The sequence below is a fragment of the Zootoca vivipara genome, chromosome 11, assembly GCF_963506605.1.
Source record: "Zootoca vivipara chromosome 11, rZooViv1.1, whole genome shotgun sequence".
NCBI classification, from domain to species: domain Eukaryota; kingdom Metazoa; phylum Chordata; class Lepidosauria; order Squamata; family Lacertidae; genus Zootoca; species Zootoca vivipara.
Genome location: NC_083286.1, coordinates 827,586 through 847,392, shown reverse-complemented (window position 1 = coordinate 847,392; position 19,807 = coordinate 827,586). Strand labels below are relative to the sequence as shown.

General features: G+C 44.5%; 1 protein-coding gene across 4 annotated transcripts in view; it reads right to left on the bottom strand.

Annotated features, from left to right (window-relative positions):
- The window catches only part of APBA1 (amyloid beta precursor protein binding family A member 1), a 74,861-nt gene that overhangs the window by 23,742 nt on the left and 31,312 nt on the right, over nt 1-19,807 (bottom strand). For all 4 annotated transcript variants that reach the window (XM_035099645.2, XM_035099648.2, XM_035099649.2 and 1 more), the window contains exon 2: nt 4,223-5,430. In XM_035099645.2, coding sequence (XP_034955536.2) covers nt 4,223-5,377 — 1,155 coding nt within the window. In that variant the 5' untranslated portion in view covers nt 5,378-5,430. The remainder of the gene's footprint in view (nt 1-4,222; nt 5,431-19,807) is intronic.

The window sequence follows — 19,807 nt, the reverse complement described above, 5'->3', positions numbered from 1 at the left end:
TATGTAGATTAACCTTATTTGATACTGAATGGTTGTCAAACACCCATACATAACAAGGTCATTCTCCCTTAGCAAGCAGCTACCGGTATTCCTCTCATTTATTGCCTTGAAGACATAAATTTCCAGCAGAATTGCAGTACTATTGGTATCTTCTGAATAAGTAATAAATGATATTAATGTACAATGTTAGGTGGTTAAAGTACAAATATTTTTTTAAACAGCAAGCTGAAGTTAAGAGCTATAATAGTTATGGAATTTCCCCCCCCCGGGGGGGGGGAGTTTATAACTGAAAGTAAAGCATAATTATTAAACATACAATAATTTCATTGAAAATATTGAAGTCAATTGGACCTGAAGTTAATAATGACTAGAGAGTCTCATTGTTTCCAAGAGTTTACTCAAAGCTTGATTAAGTCTAGATCCAACCCAATGTACAGCCTGATCCTAGACATTTCATCTGAATACCAGTAAATGCAACTGATTATGGAATAGCCACGAGGACAAAGTGCTACCATGGCTCAGGCTTACTGGCAAATGTGATAGAATTCAGTTTTTCAAGCAGATTTAAAGCTTAAGTTATTACAAGCCCTGGGCCTTTGGAGTAGATCAGACTAAGAATAAGAATAAGGGTTCTTTAGTCCCTGCAGTGAGAAAGTCCCCATTTTTGTCTTCTCCTGGCTAGTGGAGGCCCTTAGGAGGCATAGTCATAGTATTTCCTTTTCCCCCTTCTTGCATTCTTTGCAAAGTTAGAATGAATTGTCTATAGTATAAATGTTCCTTTGTTTGTATGTCCAACCCTGGTATTTGATTAAACTGGGCTTCTGATAAAGCTTTATATGTATAAAAATAAAAAATTATGGAAACCCTAAAGCTACCCTTCAGATCTTTTACAATATGCATCTTCCTCCTAGCTATGTCCCAGCATTCAAGACCAGGTCTTCTTTTTTCAGGTTTCCATTTAAAGGCTGGGAGCTTCTTGCACTCGAGTCTACTTCACTTTTCCATTCTGGTGAACAGGCCATGAGGACTTGGTGCAAGTAGGAAAATAGTGAACATACATTTTATCTTTCCATATATTACTTGATTCTGAATTCTATGAACGGATATATATGTATTTGACATCTCGGTCTTACATGCAATGCACACATACAACTCCACAGAATTCTGAATCAAGCCTTTCATGGTTATTTGTAAAAAATATATCCCCCCCCTTTTTTTAACAATGGTATCTTAGTCAGCAAAAGTCTAAGTATTCAAGTATTCAAGCATGTAAAAAAAATGAAAATTACTTGGGCCACTGCATAATTTTGGAAGTAAATTCTATCAACCAAAGGTCCAATGGAATTCCATCTGTGCTCCAAAGAGCAGCTCTAAAACTTTGGCTGAGCAAATGTCAGGCACAGCATCATCCCATCTGCATTGCTGGTGACATCATTTCAGGCTCCTGCAGCACCTGAAAGCTGCTCCATTATTCAAAGCGCCTTTGCTATTTATTCCCTTCGTTAATGATAGATGAGCGCTGCTGTGGAAAAACTGAGGCTCTGCAAAGCTGGACAGCTCCAGGCGGAGAACAAGGGAAACCTGTGGACCCCAAGGCAAGCGAAAAGAAAACAAAGGATATTACCCCCAAGGGAGGCAGAAAAGAGAAATGTGTTCCTCAGAAATGTTACACTCCACTTGCAAAACCAGACCATCCATGTGCTTCATTTACTAAACATCATGAAAACAAATGTGTTAAGTTGTGGGTGAGCAGCAGACAACACAGCGATTCTCCAAACAGCTCTTTATTTGAGTCAGGACACAACTGAACTGCATTGCTGAGCCAGCCTGCTTTTATAGAGGCTGGTTCAAACAATGTAACAAAACATCAATCAAAATTCCCTCCTAAAGTTCCCTCCTAAAACAACTGCCTCGGACCTGAGGGAAAACTATATACAGTAAAGTGACTTCAATACATAACAAAATCCACAAAGTCTGCGGATTGCAAGCCAGGGAGGAGCTGTCACAAACTGTCCTTCTGCACCACTGAGCATGAGGCATTTGGGGTAAATAAAAAAGCATTGCATGTGATGGACATGCAAAGTTGGGAAAGGAGACCTTTATTGAGTCAACTCACAATTGTCAAAAAACACTTCTTTGGGGGAAACCATGAAGTGCTCTGAATTAAGACCCTTTCTTTAAGCTAGTGGTTTCTAAACTTTTGCTAAGAGAAATTCTCCTCCTCTGAGAATATTAGAAGCTGCAAGCTATTCTTTTTTCTCCAAAACATCACCATCATGCATCAAGTTAGAGAAGTTGAACAATGTACTAAGTTTGCGATGGCCTACTTGTTTCCATTACTTTTATATTTTTGCTACTATGGTTTATTATGAAGGCTGCCCTTGGCTATTCATGTGGAATAGAAAAGGATTTTTAAAATTCTAACCAAAGCCTGAATATATTTGCCTAGGTTAGCAAATATACTCAAAACCTCCACCATTTGGGAGCAACTTAATCTATAAAAGTATCTCAGAAATTATGCTGCAAGTTAAACAGAACTTCAATCTTACTGTCCACTACAGCTGAAAATCAAAAGCAGCTTCACGTGGGATGTGGCTGTGGGGGAAACCAGACCTGAAAAGGTCTTGCACTGTCACACCCTATTTCTATCTCATATGAAAGGCAATTCCTGCATCTTTCCTTGTGGAAAATGTTTTGTCCTCTCCTTGCATTGGGAGTTTTAAGCCTCCTTTCTGGATAGCAGGGAGATTGGGGGGACGAGACGGGACAGGAAGAGCAAGGCACCCGCTTTCCCCACTTCTTTTGCATAGCGATGCCCAAAGCCTTGCTGACTTTCATTTCCAGTATCAATCCAAAAGTGCAGGATTTTTAAAATCTCTGTTGATTGAGAAAATATCTTTCTCAACCCATCCCTCTTATCAAATACCCTAATAGAAAATGATGGGGATGAAGCCTGCGAGCTTATATCTACGAAGCATGCGTGCAACCAGGCAAATGACTCTGCAAAATAAGAACTCCCTAGAGATAGTAACCCTAGTACAGGCTGAAGCACAAAGACTAGCTGGCTTCTGCCTTCATCAACAGTTTAGTATATTTTGAGACTCCAAAAAACCCCAGCAGAATACAAAGTAATATACGGTACTCAAGTCTGACAAAGTGCTGGGGCAGCAGCACATTTAGGCTGCTATAATTCCACTGAAGTCAACTGTACAGGATTTTAGCCTGATTTGCTATTATTATTTTATTTAACAAAATATATACAAATTTTGTATATATTATATACAAAATTTATACTCAACAGAAAGTCGCTAAGTAGTTGGCAATCAACAACCTAAAACATTCCTTAAGGCCTTGCCATTCACTGGATTGAATTCCCACAGCAAATATTATTGAGGCATCCCGTGGTGCTTAGGAAACACCAAACACAAAAACATTAATAGGAGAAGGAGGAACACTTCCTTTGCACAGCAACTGAAAACAAGAACGCAGTTTCTGAATCAACAGGCTGATCATGAGCAGTGGAAGAAAACAAGTCTGCTGCCTGGATGACTGAAAAACTAACATGAATCCATAAGATCTAGTAACAGGTAGGTAGCCGTCTCATAGCTGTCAAGTTTTCCCTTTTCTCGTGAGGAAGCCTATTCAGCATAAGGGAATTTCCCTTTAAAAAAGGGAGAACTTGGCAGCTATGAGCCGTGTTCGTCTGGCGTAGTCGAAACAACATTAAAAAATTCCTTCCAGTACCACCTTAGAGACCAACTAAGTTTGTCATTGGTATGAGCTTTTGTGTGCATGCACACTTCTTCCGATACCATAATCCATAAGAATATTGACCATCACACCATTGCAATTCCACATGACACTACGCTAGTGCTCAGCAACACACAGGAGCAAATGCATCAACACAAATATTTAGAAATTAACCTGTGAGAGGACACAGCTTACCAAAGCCACATCTAAATATTATTTTTATATTTCTTTTCCTTTTTTGCCAATGTTTTACAATGAATGTTGGTCTAGCCAAAGGAGAATTTGTAGTGTAAATAATTTTGATTTCCAAACACAATTAATAAGGAAAAATAACATTTAACTACGGTATGTATTTCCCCCCCACACACACACACAAGTAGTTAAAAACACAATAAGAAAAGGCTATGCAGTTTTGTGAGATTTTGACCTAAGCTCATCATCAAAATGTAATCCAGCCGTTCGGCATACTCACATCTCCCTCTAGTGGACCCTGATCCTCCCCATCCCTGGTTGGGCTGATGTCCTGTCTCATCACCCAAATGGGCTCTTTGGGTTCATCAGGGGTATAAGGAGAACGGATGGTCCTAGTCTTCACTTCCTCAATAGCTTCCTTAATGTCTTTGATAGCCAGGGATATTGCATCCCTTTTCTCCTTGCTGTATCTTTGCACTGGATCTCCCACATTAACTGTGGGTCTAGAGCCAATGGACAGCGGACGGTTGCCTTCATGGTGAACATGAGCAGGAGCGTCAGCAGGATCCGCATTCTGCTCTGCTTCTGGCATGTCTTCAGCAGCTTTGTCCAGGCTCTGAGAACTCATGCTCTGCTTGACTTCAGCCACAATTTGGTCAATGTCTTCCTCTTGTTCATAACTGTCCATCCTTGGATAGGGAGCAAACTCTGCCTCTTTCTCGGGGCTGTCAGACTCTCCATCAGAGCGCTCGTCATAGTGGTGGAGCCGGGCACCGAGAGCTTCCTTTCGATAGTTGTCCGCCTCCTCCCTCTCTTGCTCGTAGAGTCTAAGGCCTTCCTGAGCATCAAGGTCAGGTGTGTCACCTATCTCCTCGTAAACATGTTCCTGCAGCCCATAGTCAGCATAGGGCTCAGCATACTGCTCATCTTCCCCCCGGTGGAAGAGCCGGTGGGTGTACACATAGCCTGAATAAGCAGCATTCATGGCTTCCTCGTGCTCAATGGAATGGAAGTGCAAGTGGTTGGGGAGAGTTCGGTTACGAATCGTCTCCGCATGTTCTGCCTCAGCATTTTCTGTGTACTCCTCTGCCTCGGGCCTGTACTGCACTGCATAGGCACTCTCATCCTCATTGTCCAGCACTCGGTCTCCTTCATAGGCATCCTCCACTGTGGCTATGACATCTCCCTCAGCAGTATCCGTGTGGTTGTGAAAGCCGCTCTCAGTGCTAGCTGATCGTGCTAACGTGCCCTCCTCGTCCTGTCGAGAACGTCCTTCAAGGCTGCTATTGGCACGTCTCGGGTAATGAATGGCATACTGGGGCTGTTCATCCTCCACCTCAGAATGTTCCAGGTCAGCCTCCACAGATTCATTCACCACTCTACTCCTTAGTTCATCATTCACCTCTCCTTCAGCTGGTCCCTCAAAATGGTTCATGGCAGGTTCTTGAGGGAGCCTCACTTATTCTATTGACATTTTGTGTGTTGAGGCTGTAACAAATGACAAAAAATGAACACCTCTTATTACACAAGAACAAGGAAGGAGCTTCTTAAAGCCCTATAGAATTAACGTAACAATACAGTATTTAGAATCAATTGGCTTTTTTGCTTTCACATAAAATAAACTGTTTATTATTATTATTATTATTATTATTATTATTATTATTATTATCATCATCATCATCTCTATATATATATATATAAATGTAGAAAATGTGTTTTGTTGAAGCCCACCTTTCTCCGAAACCGTTTGCCTGATTGTGATCAAATTTAGCCACCGCGTCATATGCGGATGGCACAGTGTCCCTATCAACTTAGATTGGACAGATGGCACACCTCACCTATGGCAGGTAGATACCTGATTTTGTGTCAAAATACATAGCGACCTCCAGTGGACATCAAAGGAATAGACGGAATAGGAGCATACTCCCGCGAGATCCAGGTAGTCTGCCGAGATCCAGACCGACCAACAAAATTTAGGCCCAACGGACAGCCCCGGGCCCAAGATCCACACACCTCACCGAGATCCACCCTGCCCCGCCATCCACTGCACCGAAATCAAACTCACCCCGATCAATCACACCCCCCAAGAGAACCTCACCGCTTCTCAGACCACAACCCCGACCGAGACCCCCACCTCCCACGGACCTGACCCACTGCAGAGACTGCATCTCCACCCAAGAACCCAGTCAACGACGGATCTGGCCTCTAAAAAACCCACACGGTCTCTAAACAAACCGCTCCACCGCCAGAGAAACCCGCTGCACACAGATTGGGCCTCTAAAAAAAGCACATAGCCTCCTGAGAACCGCACTGCCCACGGATCAGGCCCCTAAACAAACCACACTGCCTCCTGAGAACAGCGCCACCCACGAATCGGGCCTCCAAAAAAACCACACCAAATCCCAAGAACCACTCCACCCACGGATTGACCTGCTAAAGCACGGGTGTCAAACACAAGGTCCGCGGGCCAAATCTGGCCCGCCAGACCTCGTCATGTGGCCCGCCGAGCGCCCCAGCCAGCAGGACCCAGCAGCGGGACCTTGCTGCTGAAGTGCCGCGCCGACAAACAGCTGGGGCCGGGGGGTAGAAAGGCGGCCGGAGCAGCGCTGCATGGAGCGCCCCGAGCCACAGCAGGAGAAGGAGGAGGCAGCTTGCCACGTCAGCACCCGGCAGCGCCGCACGGAGAGTTCTGAGCCTCTGCGACGCAGCAGTGCTCTGTAGCACTTTGAATCCTCCTCCTCCTGCCACGGCTCGGCGCCTGGAAACAGCTGCTGTTGCTGCTGCTGCTGCTGCTGCTGAAGCACAGACAAAGCACCCAGCAACGCCGCGTGGAGGAGGAGGATTCAAAGTGCTACAGAGCACTGCTGCGTCCCAGAGGCTCGGGACTCTCCTCCTCTTGCCTCACCTCCTCCTCTTCTCCTCCTGCCGCGGCTCAGCCTCATGAACGTGAGCTCAGCAGCGGCTCAGCCTCACGAACGTGCAACTCTGAGGCTTTACGCACTTCTCCTAAAACGGACACCCGCTGCCTCACGCTGCACCGGAAATGCTTTTTGCCCCTGGGTCCCTCCGCGCTCTTTTCTGGTGCTGAATCAAGGCGGCGACCCCCCCTTCCCTTCCTTCCTTCCTCTCTCTCGTTCTTATTCTTTCTTTCCCTCTCCTTCCTTCCTTCTTTATCTCTGTCTTCTCTCCCTCTTTCTTTTTTTCCTTCTTTATTCCTTCTTTCCTACTCTTCTTTCTCTCACCTCTTTCCTTCCTCTCTCCCTCCTGCCCCCTCTTTTCTTTCTTTCTTCCTTCCTTCCTTCCTTCCATCCATCCTTCCCATCTTTCTTCCTCTCCCTCATTCTTATTCTTTCTTTCCCCCTACTTCCTTCCTTCTTCCTTCCTTTCCGTCTTCTCTCCCTCTTTCTTTTTCTTTCCTTCTTTATTCCCTTCCTTATTTCCTACTCTTCTTTCTCTCCCCTTTTTCCTTCCTTCCTCTCTCCCTCCCACTCCCTCTTTTCTTCCTTCCTTCCTTCCTTCCTTCCTTCCTTCCTCCCTCCCTCCCTCCCTCCCTCCCTCCCCTCCCTCTCCTCAGAAACATAGGATGCTGCTTTATACTTCTGGCCCTTAAACCCTGGAACCAGGAGAGCAGCTCCAGTGAGTCAACCTCAGCCAGTCCCTTTGGTGAAGGGTGGTGGCTCACTGGCGGAACATCTGTCCTGCATGCAGAAGGACCCCAGCATCTCCAGGTACTAGTAGCTCTGCAAAAGTCCTGCATGAAACCCTAGTGAGCCTCCACCACCCAGTGCAGTTACCAAAAATCATTTTTCAATAAATTGTACAATAATTGTACATTTGAATATCTACTTGCCATTATTCTGACTATGTTTCTGCTTTCAGAGCTAGTTATTACTTACATTATTACAAAAAACAGTAATAATTGAATGCAGTGACAATAATTTATGATAATAAAGAGTGGACACATAGTCCTACAGATACAACCAGCCCTTTGAGGGTGACCAAACTGCTGATGCGGCCCCCGATTAATTTGAGTTTGACACCCCTGTGCTAAAGAAACCTCGCCGCCACCCAAAAACCCCGCCAACACAATCCACGCCCCATCTCACCCACCCACCCCCGCCGCCCACTGATCCCCCCTACACAAACCACCCCCACCCCAGACTGTCGTCCCCCACGGACCCAGACCTCCACACATCCCATGTCACACCCTCAACAGACTTACAGCCTCCACACGCCTCTCCACAGTCAAAGACCCACAAGCCTCACAGACACACTACCCCCCTCAGAATCCCGCCCCACCACAAACCCCCTACACAACCCTCTACTCGCAAGACCCTCTACCCGCAATACCCTCCCCAACCAATACCAAGGGGAAAGAAAATGCCTGAGAAGTACATGCAATGAACAGCTCTTGTCTCTAAAAAGATTTTCTAAGACAAATGAGAATGGGAGATAACTGCAAGAAGAAGAAGTCCCCACGAAACAATATTGGCTTATGAAGATGATATAGAATATGCTGAGATGGCTTGACTAACTATGAGAATTGAAGAACAGAATGAAGAAAAAATTATTGAAGAAGGGAAATATTTTGTGAATATTTGGAAAAATATTATGGTTATGTTAAAACGCATGCAGGATTTGAAGTATAGCAGCAGATGAGAATTGAAGTTTAATCATATATAATTAACGTAAATAATGGGTAAAATATAAGTATTATAGCAGCTTTATAAGGTATGAAAAGAAGGGTAGATAGGAAGTCAATGGATATGGGAGATTTGTTCTGATGGTTGCTTAAAAGTGTTTGTAAAATTTGAAAATTTAATAAAAAATGTTATAAAGATTTTTAAAAAGAGAATTGGACTGCCCTGAGCCATTTCTTTTCTCCGCACTGAAGTACAGTGGTACCTCGGTTTACCACCACAATTGGTTCCGGAAGTCTGTACTTAAACTGAAGCGCACTTAACCTGAAGCGAACTTTCCCATTGAAAGTAATGGAAAGTGGATTAATCCGTTCCAGATGAGGAAAAACACCCCCTTAAAACAGCAATTTAACACGAATTTTACTGTCTAATGAGGCCATTGATCCATAAAATGAAATCAATAAAACAGTACAAAATGAAAATGTGAATTTTTTCTTACCTGGGCTGATGATAGTAATTGTTTGGAGGGGGGCTCAGGGTCCTCTTCCACATTGGAGCACTTCCATGCCTTCCGGGAGGCCGGGCCTTCACCCAGGGCCTTCGCGGAAGCATCGGAGTGTCTGCGACTGGGCCGCAGCCACGGAAGTGCTCCGATTTTTCCGCAGAGGCTGGGCCTTTGTCCTGGGCCTTCGCAGAGGCATCAGAGTGTCCGCGACTGGGCTGCAGCTGCGGAAGCACTCCCATGGCTCCGCAGATGCCGGGCCTTTGCCCCGGGCCTTCGCGGAGCCATGGGAGCGCTTCCATGGCTGTGGTCCATTCGCAGACGCTCCGATGCCTTCGCGGAGGCCGGGCCTCCACTCCGATGCCTCCATGGAGGTCGGGTCTTTGCTCCGGGCCTTCACGGAGCCATGGTAGCGCCTCCACAGCTGCAGCCCAGACTCCAGGCCTTTGTGGAGCCCTCCGTAGGCCTCGGACACCTCGGTTTACTTACTTCCAGGTTACAGTAGTTTGTAAACCGAAAATTTGTAAACCAAGGTGTTCGTAAACCAAGGTTCCACTGTAAAGAACTTCATCTCAGACCTGTTAAAAGAGCCCCACATAGAGGTATAAGAAAATAAATGGGCTCTTCTCTACTCCCCCCCCTCCCCCCCGCAAGCTGCTGACTGCTGAAAGCTGTTTGACTTTTCTGAGCAAAGCTGAAGGCTCTGATATGTAGCGTTATAAATAAGGCAGGTTCTGGAACACAAACAGTAATCATGCTATACACTCAAGGGTAAATAAAAATTATAGCTTTTGTTTGTGGCCATTTAGAGAAAGGGGGAAAGGTGTTTGTCAAACGGGAACATTTATAACTTGAAATGACTATAAATGGATGTGCTATGCCAATAAATAATTAGCACACTGATAGCACTGATCTAGAGCCAAAAATCTGTGAATCTAACACTTAAATGCTCCTGCTATGTCATGGGGGGGGGGGAGAGAGAGAGACCCTTCCCAGCCAAGGTGTGCATATTAGACAGGTCATCACTGGGAAGCTCTGAGGGTTCCCTGGGCATGTGCAGAAGTCAATAAGAGTGTGTTCTCTCCCCCCACCCTCCAATCTATATATTAGTTACCAGCCTTTCAATAGAGAGGAGAAGAAGGAGAAGAAGAGGAGGAGGAGTTTGGATTTGAAATCCCGCCTTATCACTACCCAAAAGAGTCTCAAAGTGGCTAACATTCTCCTTTCCCTTCCTCTCCCACAACAAACACTCTGTGAGGTGAGTGGGGCTGAGAGACTTCAGAGAAGTGGGACTAGCCCAAGATCACCCAGCAGCTGCATGTGGAGGAGCAGAGACGTGAATCCAGTTCACCAGATTATGAGTCCACTGCTCTTAACCATTACACCACACTGGCTCTGTGGTGTAGTGGTTAAGAGCAGTAGACTCTGCATAAGCAGAGGGGCAAGGCACTTTTGGTCTCACTGAAGGAAGTCGAAAGATGGTTTTTATTTCCTCTTCCATCATAATCACATCTCAGGGAACAATAAGTGAAAATGTGGTCATTGGTACCCCATAAATTCATGTCACAGACCAATAATAACTGCAAACTAACTTTAGCAATTGTGTGGGCAAAGGCAATCCCATTTAAAAAGGAAAAAAAGAATAAGCATAATTCAAAATAATTTTACGAAATTCACAAATTAAAAATACGCACTCAAAGATTCTGTATTTGAACTGAATGTTCATATTCAGTTCTGTCTCTGCACTTTAAGGCAGCTGTGGTTTATTATGATGCCTCCACATACACCTTCAGTAACAAACTGGTCAACTTGGATCCAGGGAAAGGTCTGTAATTTTCATAAATGTCTCATGATACTGGCACCTGAGCAGACTTCAAGGGACTTTTTACCCAGCACTTTCTTGTCCTCTAAATTTAATTGAAATTGACATCCAAGAGCAGCTGGGATTTATAGCATCACTTGATGTATGCATGCTTTGTGGTATCAAATGAGTACTGGACAGTAATAGCGGAAAGGCAAGATATAAATATTTTAAACAGTGTATTTGACATATCTGAAGGAATCAATGCGTGCCATTTGTAGCCTAGAAGAAATAATGGGTAGAATCCAACATAGCACTAATGTGAACATTCTTTCCGTGCAAAGATTTCTCCTAGTCCAAGAAGATGTTTTCCCCTCCCTCTGTGCACCCCCTAAATCAGTTCTAAGAGTTCTAGGAGTTTCCTCCACCTTCTAGAGCTGATTTGGGGTGGGCACATTAAAATTCTTAAATGCTTAAAATTCTACAAGGCAGGCTTAGGCAGTATGTGGACCAAGAACTCCCAGAAGTGCAAGCTGGATTTCGAAGGGGCAGAGGAACCAGAGACCAAATAGCAAACATGCGCTGAATTATGGAGAAAGCTAGAGAGTTCCAGAAAAACGTCTACTTCTGCTTCATTGACTATGCAAAAGCCTTTGACTGTGTCGACCACAGCAAACTATGGCAAGTTCTTAAAGAAATGGGAGTGCCTGATCACCTCATCTGTCTCCTGAGAAATCTCTATGTGGGACAAGAAGCTACAGTTAGAACTGGATATGGAACAACTGATTGGTTCAAAATTGGGAAAGGAGTACGACAAGGTTGTATATTGTCTCCCTGCTTAATTAACTTATATGCAGAATTCACCATGCGAAAGGCTGGATTAGATGAATCCCAAACCGGAATTAAGATTGCCGGAAGAAATATCAACAACCTCAGATATGCTGATGACACAACCTTGATGGCAGAAATTGAGGAGGAATTAAATAACCTTTTAATGAGGGTGAAAGAGGAGAGCGCAAAATATGGTCTGAAGCTCAACATCAAAAAAACCAAAATCATGGCCACTGGTCCCATCACCTCCTGGCAAATAGAAGGGGAAGAAATGGAGGCAGTGAGAGATTTTACTTTCTTGGGCTCCATGATCACCGCAGATGGTGACAGCAGTCACGAAATTAAAAGACGCCTGCTTCTTGGGAGAAAAGCAATGACAGACCTAGCCAGCATCTTAAAAAGCAGACGAAACAAAATAAAAATAAAAATAAAATCCAGTAGCATCTTAGAGACCAACTAAGTTTGTCATACCTATGACAAACTTAGTTGGTCTCTAAGGTGCTACTGGAAGGAATTTTTTTGTCTGTTTGTTTCGACTACGTCAGACCAACACGGCTACACCTACCTTTAAAAAGCAGAGACATCACCTTGCCGACAAAGGTCCATATAGTTAAAGCTATGGTTTTCCCAGTAGTGATGTATGGAAGTGAGAGCTGGACCATAAAGAAGGCTGATCGCCAAAGGATTGATGCTTTTGAATTATGGTGCTGGAGGAGACAGTTGAGAGTCCCATGGACTGCAAGAAGATCAAACCTATCCATTCTGAAGGAAATCAGCCCTGGGTGCTCACTGGAAGGACAGATCCTGAAGCTGAGGTTCCAATACTTTGGCCACCTCATGAGAAGAGAAGACTTCCTGGAAAGGACCCTGATGTTGGGAAAGATTGAGGGCACAAGGAGAAGGGGACGACAGAGGATGAGATGGTTGGACAGTGTTCTCGAAGCTACAAACGTGAGTTTGACCAAACTGCGGGAGGCAGTGGAAGACAGGAGTGCCTGGCGTGCTATGGTCCATGGGGTCACGAAGAGTCGGACACGACTAAACGACTAAACAACAACAATAGGGCCTACACAAAGAGAGGCCTTGTTGCACAAGTGGAAATCCTTGCACAGATGAAACTCATTAGGAGAATACCACCCAATGAGCCAGGTTGTGTGAAGAGTCCTTGCTTAGACACTTGAAAACAACCTAATTCAACAGACCAACACTATTTTCAAGTCACGGCTAATTAAAATTTTAAACTTAGGAATGCATACTTTAAAATATGGAACAGAGATGTCTTAATGCTGAATTAAAATGAAAATAAGCAGTATCACCTTGAGCATGCATTGTAAAATATGCACACATGCAAAAATGTCCAACTTGATTTCAATCAGCTATCAAAAGGCTTCTGTGACTCCGAGTGCCATTTGTTCCACACAAATTCTGTAAAGAAGCTACGCAGAAGAATATAAGCAGGCACCAAAGCTTCCCATCTCAAAACCAGATATTAAGTAGAAGCAGCTACAAATGAAAAAGTAGCAAGAGAGAGAGCAATCCAACAAGCAGTCATATGCATAATCATATGTAAGAAGTGCCCAGGACTGAACACAGGATTTTGCCTCCATCTTATAAAGGCTTCTTGGCCTTTTGGCTAAGATCAAGTGTAATATCTTAATTTAAATCAGGGGTGAGCAACCTTTTTTTCTGTTGAGAGTCACATTCCCCTGAAGGTAATATATTCCTGTGGGCAGAGCTAATGTCAGCAGTGAGAGGGGCCAGAGGAGGACCACCCCCTTTTTTCTCTCCCCTCCCAGCCCATCTAGGGAGAAGCAGGTTGCTCCTGCCCGAGGTCTGAACTGAGAGGGATTTTGCAATTAGACCACGGCCTGCATGCCATCCTAGGAAAAGATGTTGCCTGGCTCTACTTTAAATTGTAGAGATCTTTCAAAGTACTGTATCTCACCCTGCTACTATTAACTTTATGATGTTTTTAATTCCTAGAGCATTTTAGCATCTTTACTGCATTCAGAATAATGTGAGATGCAGCATAGTTATTCCCATTTTACAAATGAGGGGGGAAATCCAAGGCCAGGCAACAAGCCCATGAGAGAAGCAGACATTTGTCACTAAATACACCAATCCCAGCCTCTGGGTTCAATGGGGAAGAGCAGAAAGTCAATAACTCGATAAAATATTTTATATCACAAAGCCTGACACTAAACTATTTTAGGGGGAACCTGGTGTGAAACCTTATACAAAGCTTTTCTGGCAATGGCTGCTTAATACAGAGGTTTGGCCTAACAAATGTAAAAGAGTAAAACCCATTTTTACAAGAGGACTAAATTTAAGGACACAGATTAATCATTCAAATGGCCACAAAAAGTAGTATTGCTGCAGGGCATCGTATTTCTATGAGATGCTCTCCTCTCTCCTAAACACATATAAAATTATATTCAAATGCCTCCCTGTAATTTTCCATCGACAAGAGAAGCATTAGGTATCATGTAGCTTTGCAAATACTGTAAAGACATAAAACATTGCAGGAAAATGTAGCTCTCTCTCCCAATATTTGCTAACGGGACATAGCAGGAAGTGATTTCTAAGCATTCCTGGCTCTGCGCTCAGACCCTGATGGATGGCTTGGCCTCGAAAAGAAAAGAAAACAGGTTGATTTCTGGTGTTTCTGGCTTCTTGCAGAACTTCTTTGGCGACTGCACAAAAACAATTCATAATTTGGACAGGTTTTTCAAACCAACATCCTACAGTCACCTCCCTCTGCTCCTGTGACTCCCCCCCCAAAAAAAGCTCTCAAGGTTTTATTTCTCCAGTGTCCATACATGACATTTATTGCTTGCTTGCTGATTGATTGGTTGATTGTTATTTATTGCTTAGTCCAATCAAACTTTTACTTTCCTTATACCAATTGACTCTGATTGCTAGTCTTTGGAAAATAATAATTGTTGTGTATTGAGTCAAAGGATTTTATATCTGTACTAGCTGGCCCGGCCACGCGTTGCTGTGGTTCTTTCCTGTGATTCCCCCCACTCTGTCCTGACACGACTTATCCTGCCCCCTCCTCCCCACACCCCGGTTCATCCCTGTGACTGCCCCCATCCTGTCCCGACCCATGAGCTATCGAGCCCCCTTTCCCCCCCACCCCCACGGCACATCCATGTGACTGGCCCCACTCTGTCCCGACCCATGAGCTATCGAGTCCCCTTCTCCCCCCACTCCTCCAGCACATCCCTGTGACTGCCCCCCTGTCCTGACTCATGAGGTATCGAGCCCCCTCCTCCCCAACCCCCTGTCTGAGCCCTCTGTTGTCTCCGGTGAGTGTTGGTCCCTCCCCGTTTCTCCATACCTTGGCCCCCACCCTTGGAGAAGGAACTGTCAGCTTTTGGGTTCTGTTTCCCAGCATGCACTTTTGTCTGAGCCCACTGTTGTCCCCGGGGAGTGTTGCTCCCTCCCCCCTGTATTTCCATACTTGGGCCCCCACCCTTGGAGAAGGAACTGTCAGCTTTGGGGTTCTATTTCCCAGCATGCACTTTTGTCTGAGCCCTCTGTTGTCTCTGGCGAGTGTTGGCCCCTCCCCCTTCCTACATTGGCCCCCACCCTTGGAGAAGGAACTGTCAGTTTCTGGGTTCTATTCCCCATATTTACTTTTGTCTGAGCCCTCTGTTGCCCCTGGGGAGTGTTGTCCCCTCCCCCGTGTATCTCCATACATTGGCCCCTGCGCACACATCGTGAACATTTATATATAGATAGATAGATAGATAGATAAGAGAGATTAAAATTTTTTGAAATAAGAACATGAGAAGCAGAAGTTACTATTGTTTTGTTTTATTTTTGGGGTTGTCATTTATTTTGGTGGGTATTGTACGATTTGGGTGTTGTTGTGTGTTTTGTGGTTTGTTTGGGGGGAAGGGATTGGCCACTGCAAATATCTGAGGACTTAAACTGGGGAGAGAAACTGCATGGTTGTTTTTTTTAAAGATGCAGAGGCTGGCAATCAGTCATAGTATAAAGCCTAGGTTAAAAGGGGCATGACTGCCATTACTTAAAATGGCCGCCGTAGCCTCACATGTGATACAACGCCCACTAAATTAAAAAGCAAAAACACCCCACCGTGCCCCCAAGTGCATGTTAGGGGAAATGATGAACGACTGCCTAATGCTCCCAGGCGTTTATTAATGCAGCCACCAGGAGAGGCTTTGAGCTTGGGCTTTGGAGGTGGAACGGCCATTTTGGCGGTAGGCCTACTCAGTTTTCTCTGTCCCACCCCCCCACTGCTTTGGCTGACTCAGGGTCCTCCCTACCCCCATGGCTATGTGTTTCCCCCCTCCCTTTGTTGTGCCTCATCCCTGTGCCCCCCCCCCGGTTGTGCAAGGCCCTATTCTGTTTGTTTTTCCCTGCTTGGCAATGCTGCGGCCTATTGAAAAAGCTGGGCCTTGTTGCTGCAAAAGGACTGTTTTCAGTTGGTTGCTGTGGAATTTTGTGATGTCATCTGGTGGCCCACCTTTGGATGCTGCTGGAGTCTTCAGAGCTTCTGGTGGTGACGTCTAATTTGGGCACCACTTTTTGTGTTTAATCATTATTTTAGGTGTGAAAGGTGTGGTTTTTTGATTATGCCAGATCCATCCCTGATGGGCAAGGTACGTTCTGCCCAAATTTGTTTCAATTCGGTTCAGCGGTTATGGAGAAAGGCTGTTTCATCCGTGTGCGCAATGCCTACATATATATTACTATTGTCTGTATTTGCATTAGGGTAAAGTAACTGCCTTTTGGTTCCAGAAGGTACAGCTACTATTGGTTCATTTAAGCTGCTGTATTTGGATCCTCTGTCTTATTGGTTTCCTCCAAAAGGCAGCACTGTGATTGCCTCCAAAATTTATCCCTTTCTAGCTAGTCCCCCATCCCTATAAATGTAGCTTTCTTCTCCTCAGAGCTTAGTCTTGTTTGCTTTAATAAAGAAGTCTTACTAGAGAACTGTCTCCAGCATATAATGTCAAGAGAGCTGAAATCACAAACCCCACAGAAGAAGAAGAAGAAGAAGAAGAAGAAGAAGAAGAAGAAGAAGAAGAAGAAGAAGAAGAAGAAGAAGAAGAATTTATTAATGTGTACCCCACCCATCCGGCTGGGTCTCTTCCTTGTCAGTGTTCAGGAAAATGTGATAGCTGACCCTTCAGCAATTATAAGGATTTGGCAAATGTAGCATGCTGTGAAATCAAAGCATCCCAGTTAATGGCCAAGAGAGTTCAGAGACACAAGCAATCACTTTTCAGCCTAATTTCACAAACATACATTATTTCGATTTGCTTGTATATATTTGTGTAGTTTGAAAGCGTCTGTGTGGAAATATTTCACAGGGAATCTAGGTTTGTCTAAAATCCAATTTATTCCTCTAATGTTCTATGACAAATGCTATTTGGTAAAAGGAATTAGCACAGATTTGTAGTTCTCTTGTTGCAAAGGAACAACCTCAATTACTTTTGTAATGGGAGCAGCACAGGCAGGCAGTGATGAATGAATAAAAATCCAACATGTGGGGAAACACATTTTCAAAGGTAGATTTTTTAATCATGTTCCACACTCCTCCATTGCTCCCAGATATATTTTTTCTTGCTCTTGCATGGAAACAATTTCCTTCAGGGGGGGGGGGGGCAAACTATGGCAAGTTTTTAAAGAAATGGGAGTGCCTGATCACCTCATCTGTCTCCTGAGAAATCTCTATGTGGGGCAAGAAGCTACAGTTAGAACTGGATATGGAACAAATGATTGGTTCAAAATTGGGAAAGGAGTATGACAAGGTTGTATATTGTCTCCCTGCTTATTTAACTTATATGCAGAATTCATCATGCGAAAGGCTGGACTAGATGAATCCCAAACCGGAATTAAGATTGCCGGAAGGAAATATCAACAACCTCAGATATGCAGGTGACAGAACCTTGATGGCAGAAAGTGAGGAGGAATTAAAGAACCTTTTAATGAGGGTGAAAGAGGAGAGCGCAAAATATGGTCTGAAGCTCAACATCAAAAAAACCAAGATCATGGCCACTGATCCCATCACCTCCTGGCAAATAGAAGGGGAAGAAATGGAGGCAGTGAGAGATTTCACCTTCTTGGGCTCCTTGATCACTGCAGATGGTGACAGCAGTCACGAAATTAAAAGACACCTGCTTCTTGGGAGAAAAACAATGACAAACCTAGACAGCATCTTAAAAAGCAGAGACATCACCTTGCCGACAAAGGTCCGTATAGTTAAAGCTATGGTTTTCCCAGTAGTGATGTATGGAAGTGAGAGCTGGACCATAAAGAAGGCTGATGACCGAAGAATTGATGCTTTTGAATTATGGTGCTGGAGGAGACTCTTGAGCAGGGATCAGCAAACTTTTTCAGCAGGGGGGTGGTCCACTGTCCCTCAGACCTTGTGGGGGGCCGGACTATATTTTGGAAAAAAAATATGAACGAATTCCTATGCCCCACAAATAACCCAGAGATGCATTTTAAATAAAAGGACACATTCTACTCATGTAAAAACATGCTGGTTCCTGGACCGTCCGCGGGCCGGATTTAGAAGTTTGGGAATGCCTGCTCTTGAGAGTCCCATGGACTGCAAGAAGATCAAACCTATCCATTCTGAAGGAGATCAGCCCTGAGTGCTCACTGGAAGGACAGATCGTGAAGCTGAGGCTCCAATACTTTGGCCACCTCATGAGAAGAGAAGAATCCTTGGGAAAGACCCTGATGTTGGGAAAGATGGAGGGCACAAGGAGAAGGGGACGACAGAGGATGAGATGGTTGGACAGTGTTCTCGAAGCTACGAACATGAGTTTGACCAAACTGCGGGAGGCAGTGGAAGACAGGAGTGCCTGGCGTGCTCTGGTCCATGGGGTCACGAAGAGTCGGACACGACTAAACGACTAAACAACAACAACATGTGTATTATTGTTGTCCTTTTGATGGAGAGCAAAATCTCACCATCTCATTCACGATACTATTTCTAGTACATATAGTTAACAACCTTCATGTATAAAGCTGGTTACAAAAGCAGTCATGTTAACCAGGTTACAGAGAAGCGTAGAGAAGAAGAAGAAGAGAAGAGTTTGGATTTGATATCCCGCTTTATCACTACCCGAAGGAGTCTCAAAGCGGCTAACAATCTCCTTTCCCCTCGTCCCCCACAACAAACACTCTGTGAGGTGAGTGGGGCTGAGAGACTTCAAAGAAGTGTGACTAGCCCACGGTCACCCAGCAGCTGCATGTGGAGGAGCGGAGACACGAACCCGGTTCCCCAGATTACGAGTCTACCGCTCTTAACCACTACACCACACTGGCTCTCTGGCGTACAGGGGTGGGCGGGGTACAGTGGACCGGCCCACGGCTGAAAAAGTTTGCTGACCCCTGGTCTATATAATGATATCTGTTTGCATATTTTAGCAAATGTAAAAAGGATTTGAATATGAGCCTCTGCTTACCATCTCTTTTTAGGACAATGTATGCCCAGCAATCTCCTATGAAACTTCTAGTGGGAGTTCTACATAACTTTAAAAAACGATGGTATTGTCAGTTTGTGACATCATTCCACATTCCACATGACTAAGACCATGTTCTATTACCATCAGCAAAGACCAACGATAGGGCTCAAATGGTAGGACAGTATCAATCAATCAATCTTTATTGCAGTCAAAGACCAGACAGCAAAGTGAACAACAGCAACATCTGCCACATCTGCATGAAGTGGATGTAATTAAAAATTCCCCATAAACTTATTTACATTAAAAACAACACTCCTTCAGCTAAATTCTGTATTCCAGAGATTAAAATCAGTATTCATTCATTGGCCATCACAATCACCGCAGCCTTTCTTGATAGGACAGTATAGTTTGAGGGCAAAAAGCAGACTGTTAACTTTCCTCTTTTGAACCAGGACGGAAGCAAAATTAAGCTATTTGCTCCATGTCTTCTGGAGTTTCCTGGGCGTTTTTTCATCAGAGCCTTTGTTTCCTTCATGATGGGTCCCTCCTGCTTCCATATTTTCTCAGGCCCTGGACAAACTTGACATGAGTCAGCAGTGTGATGCAGCAGCTAAAAAAGCCAATGCAATTCTGG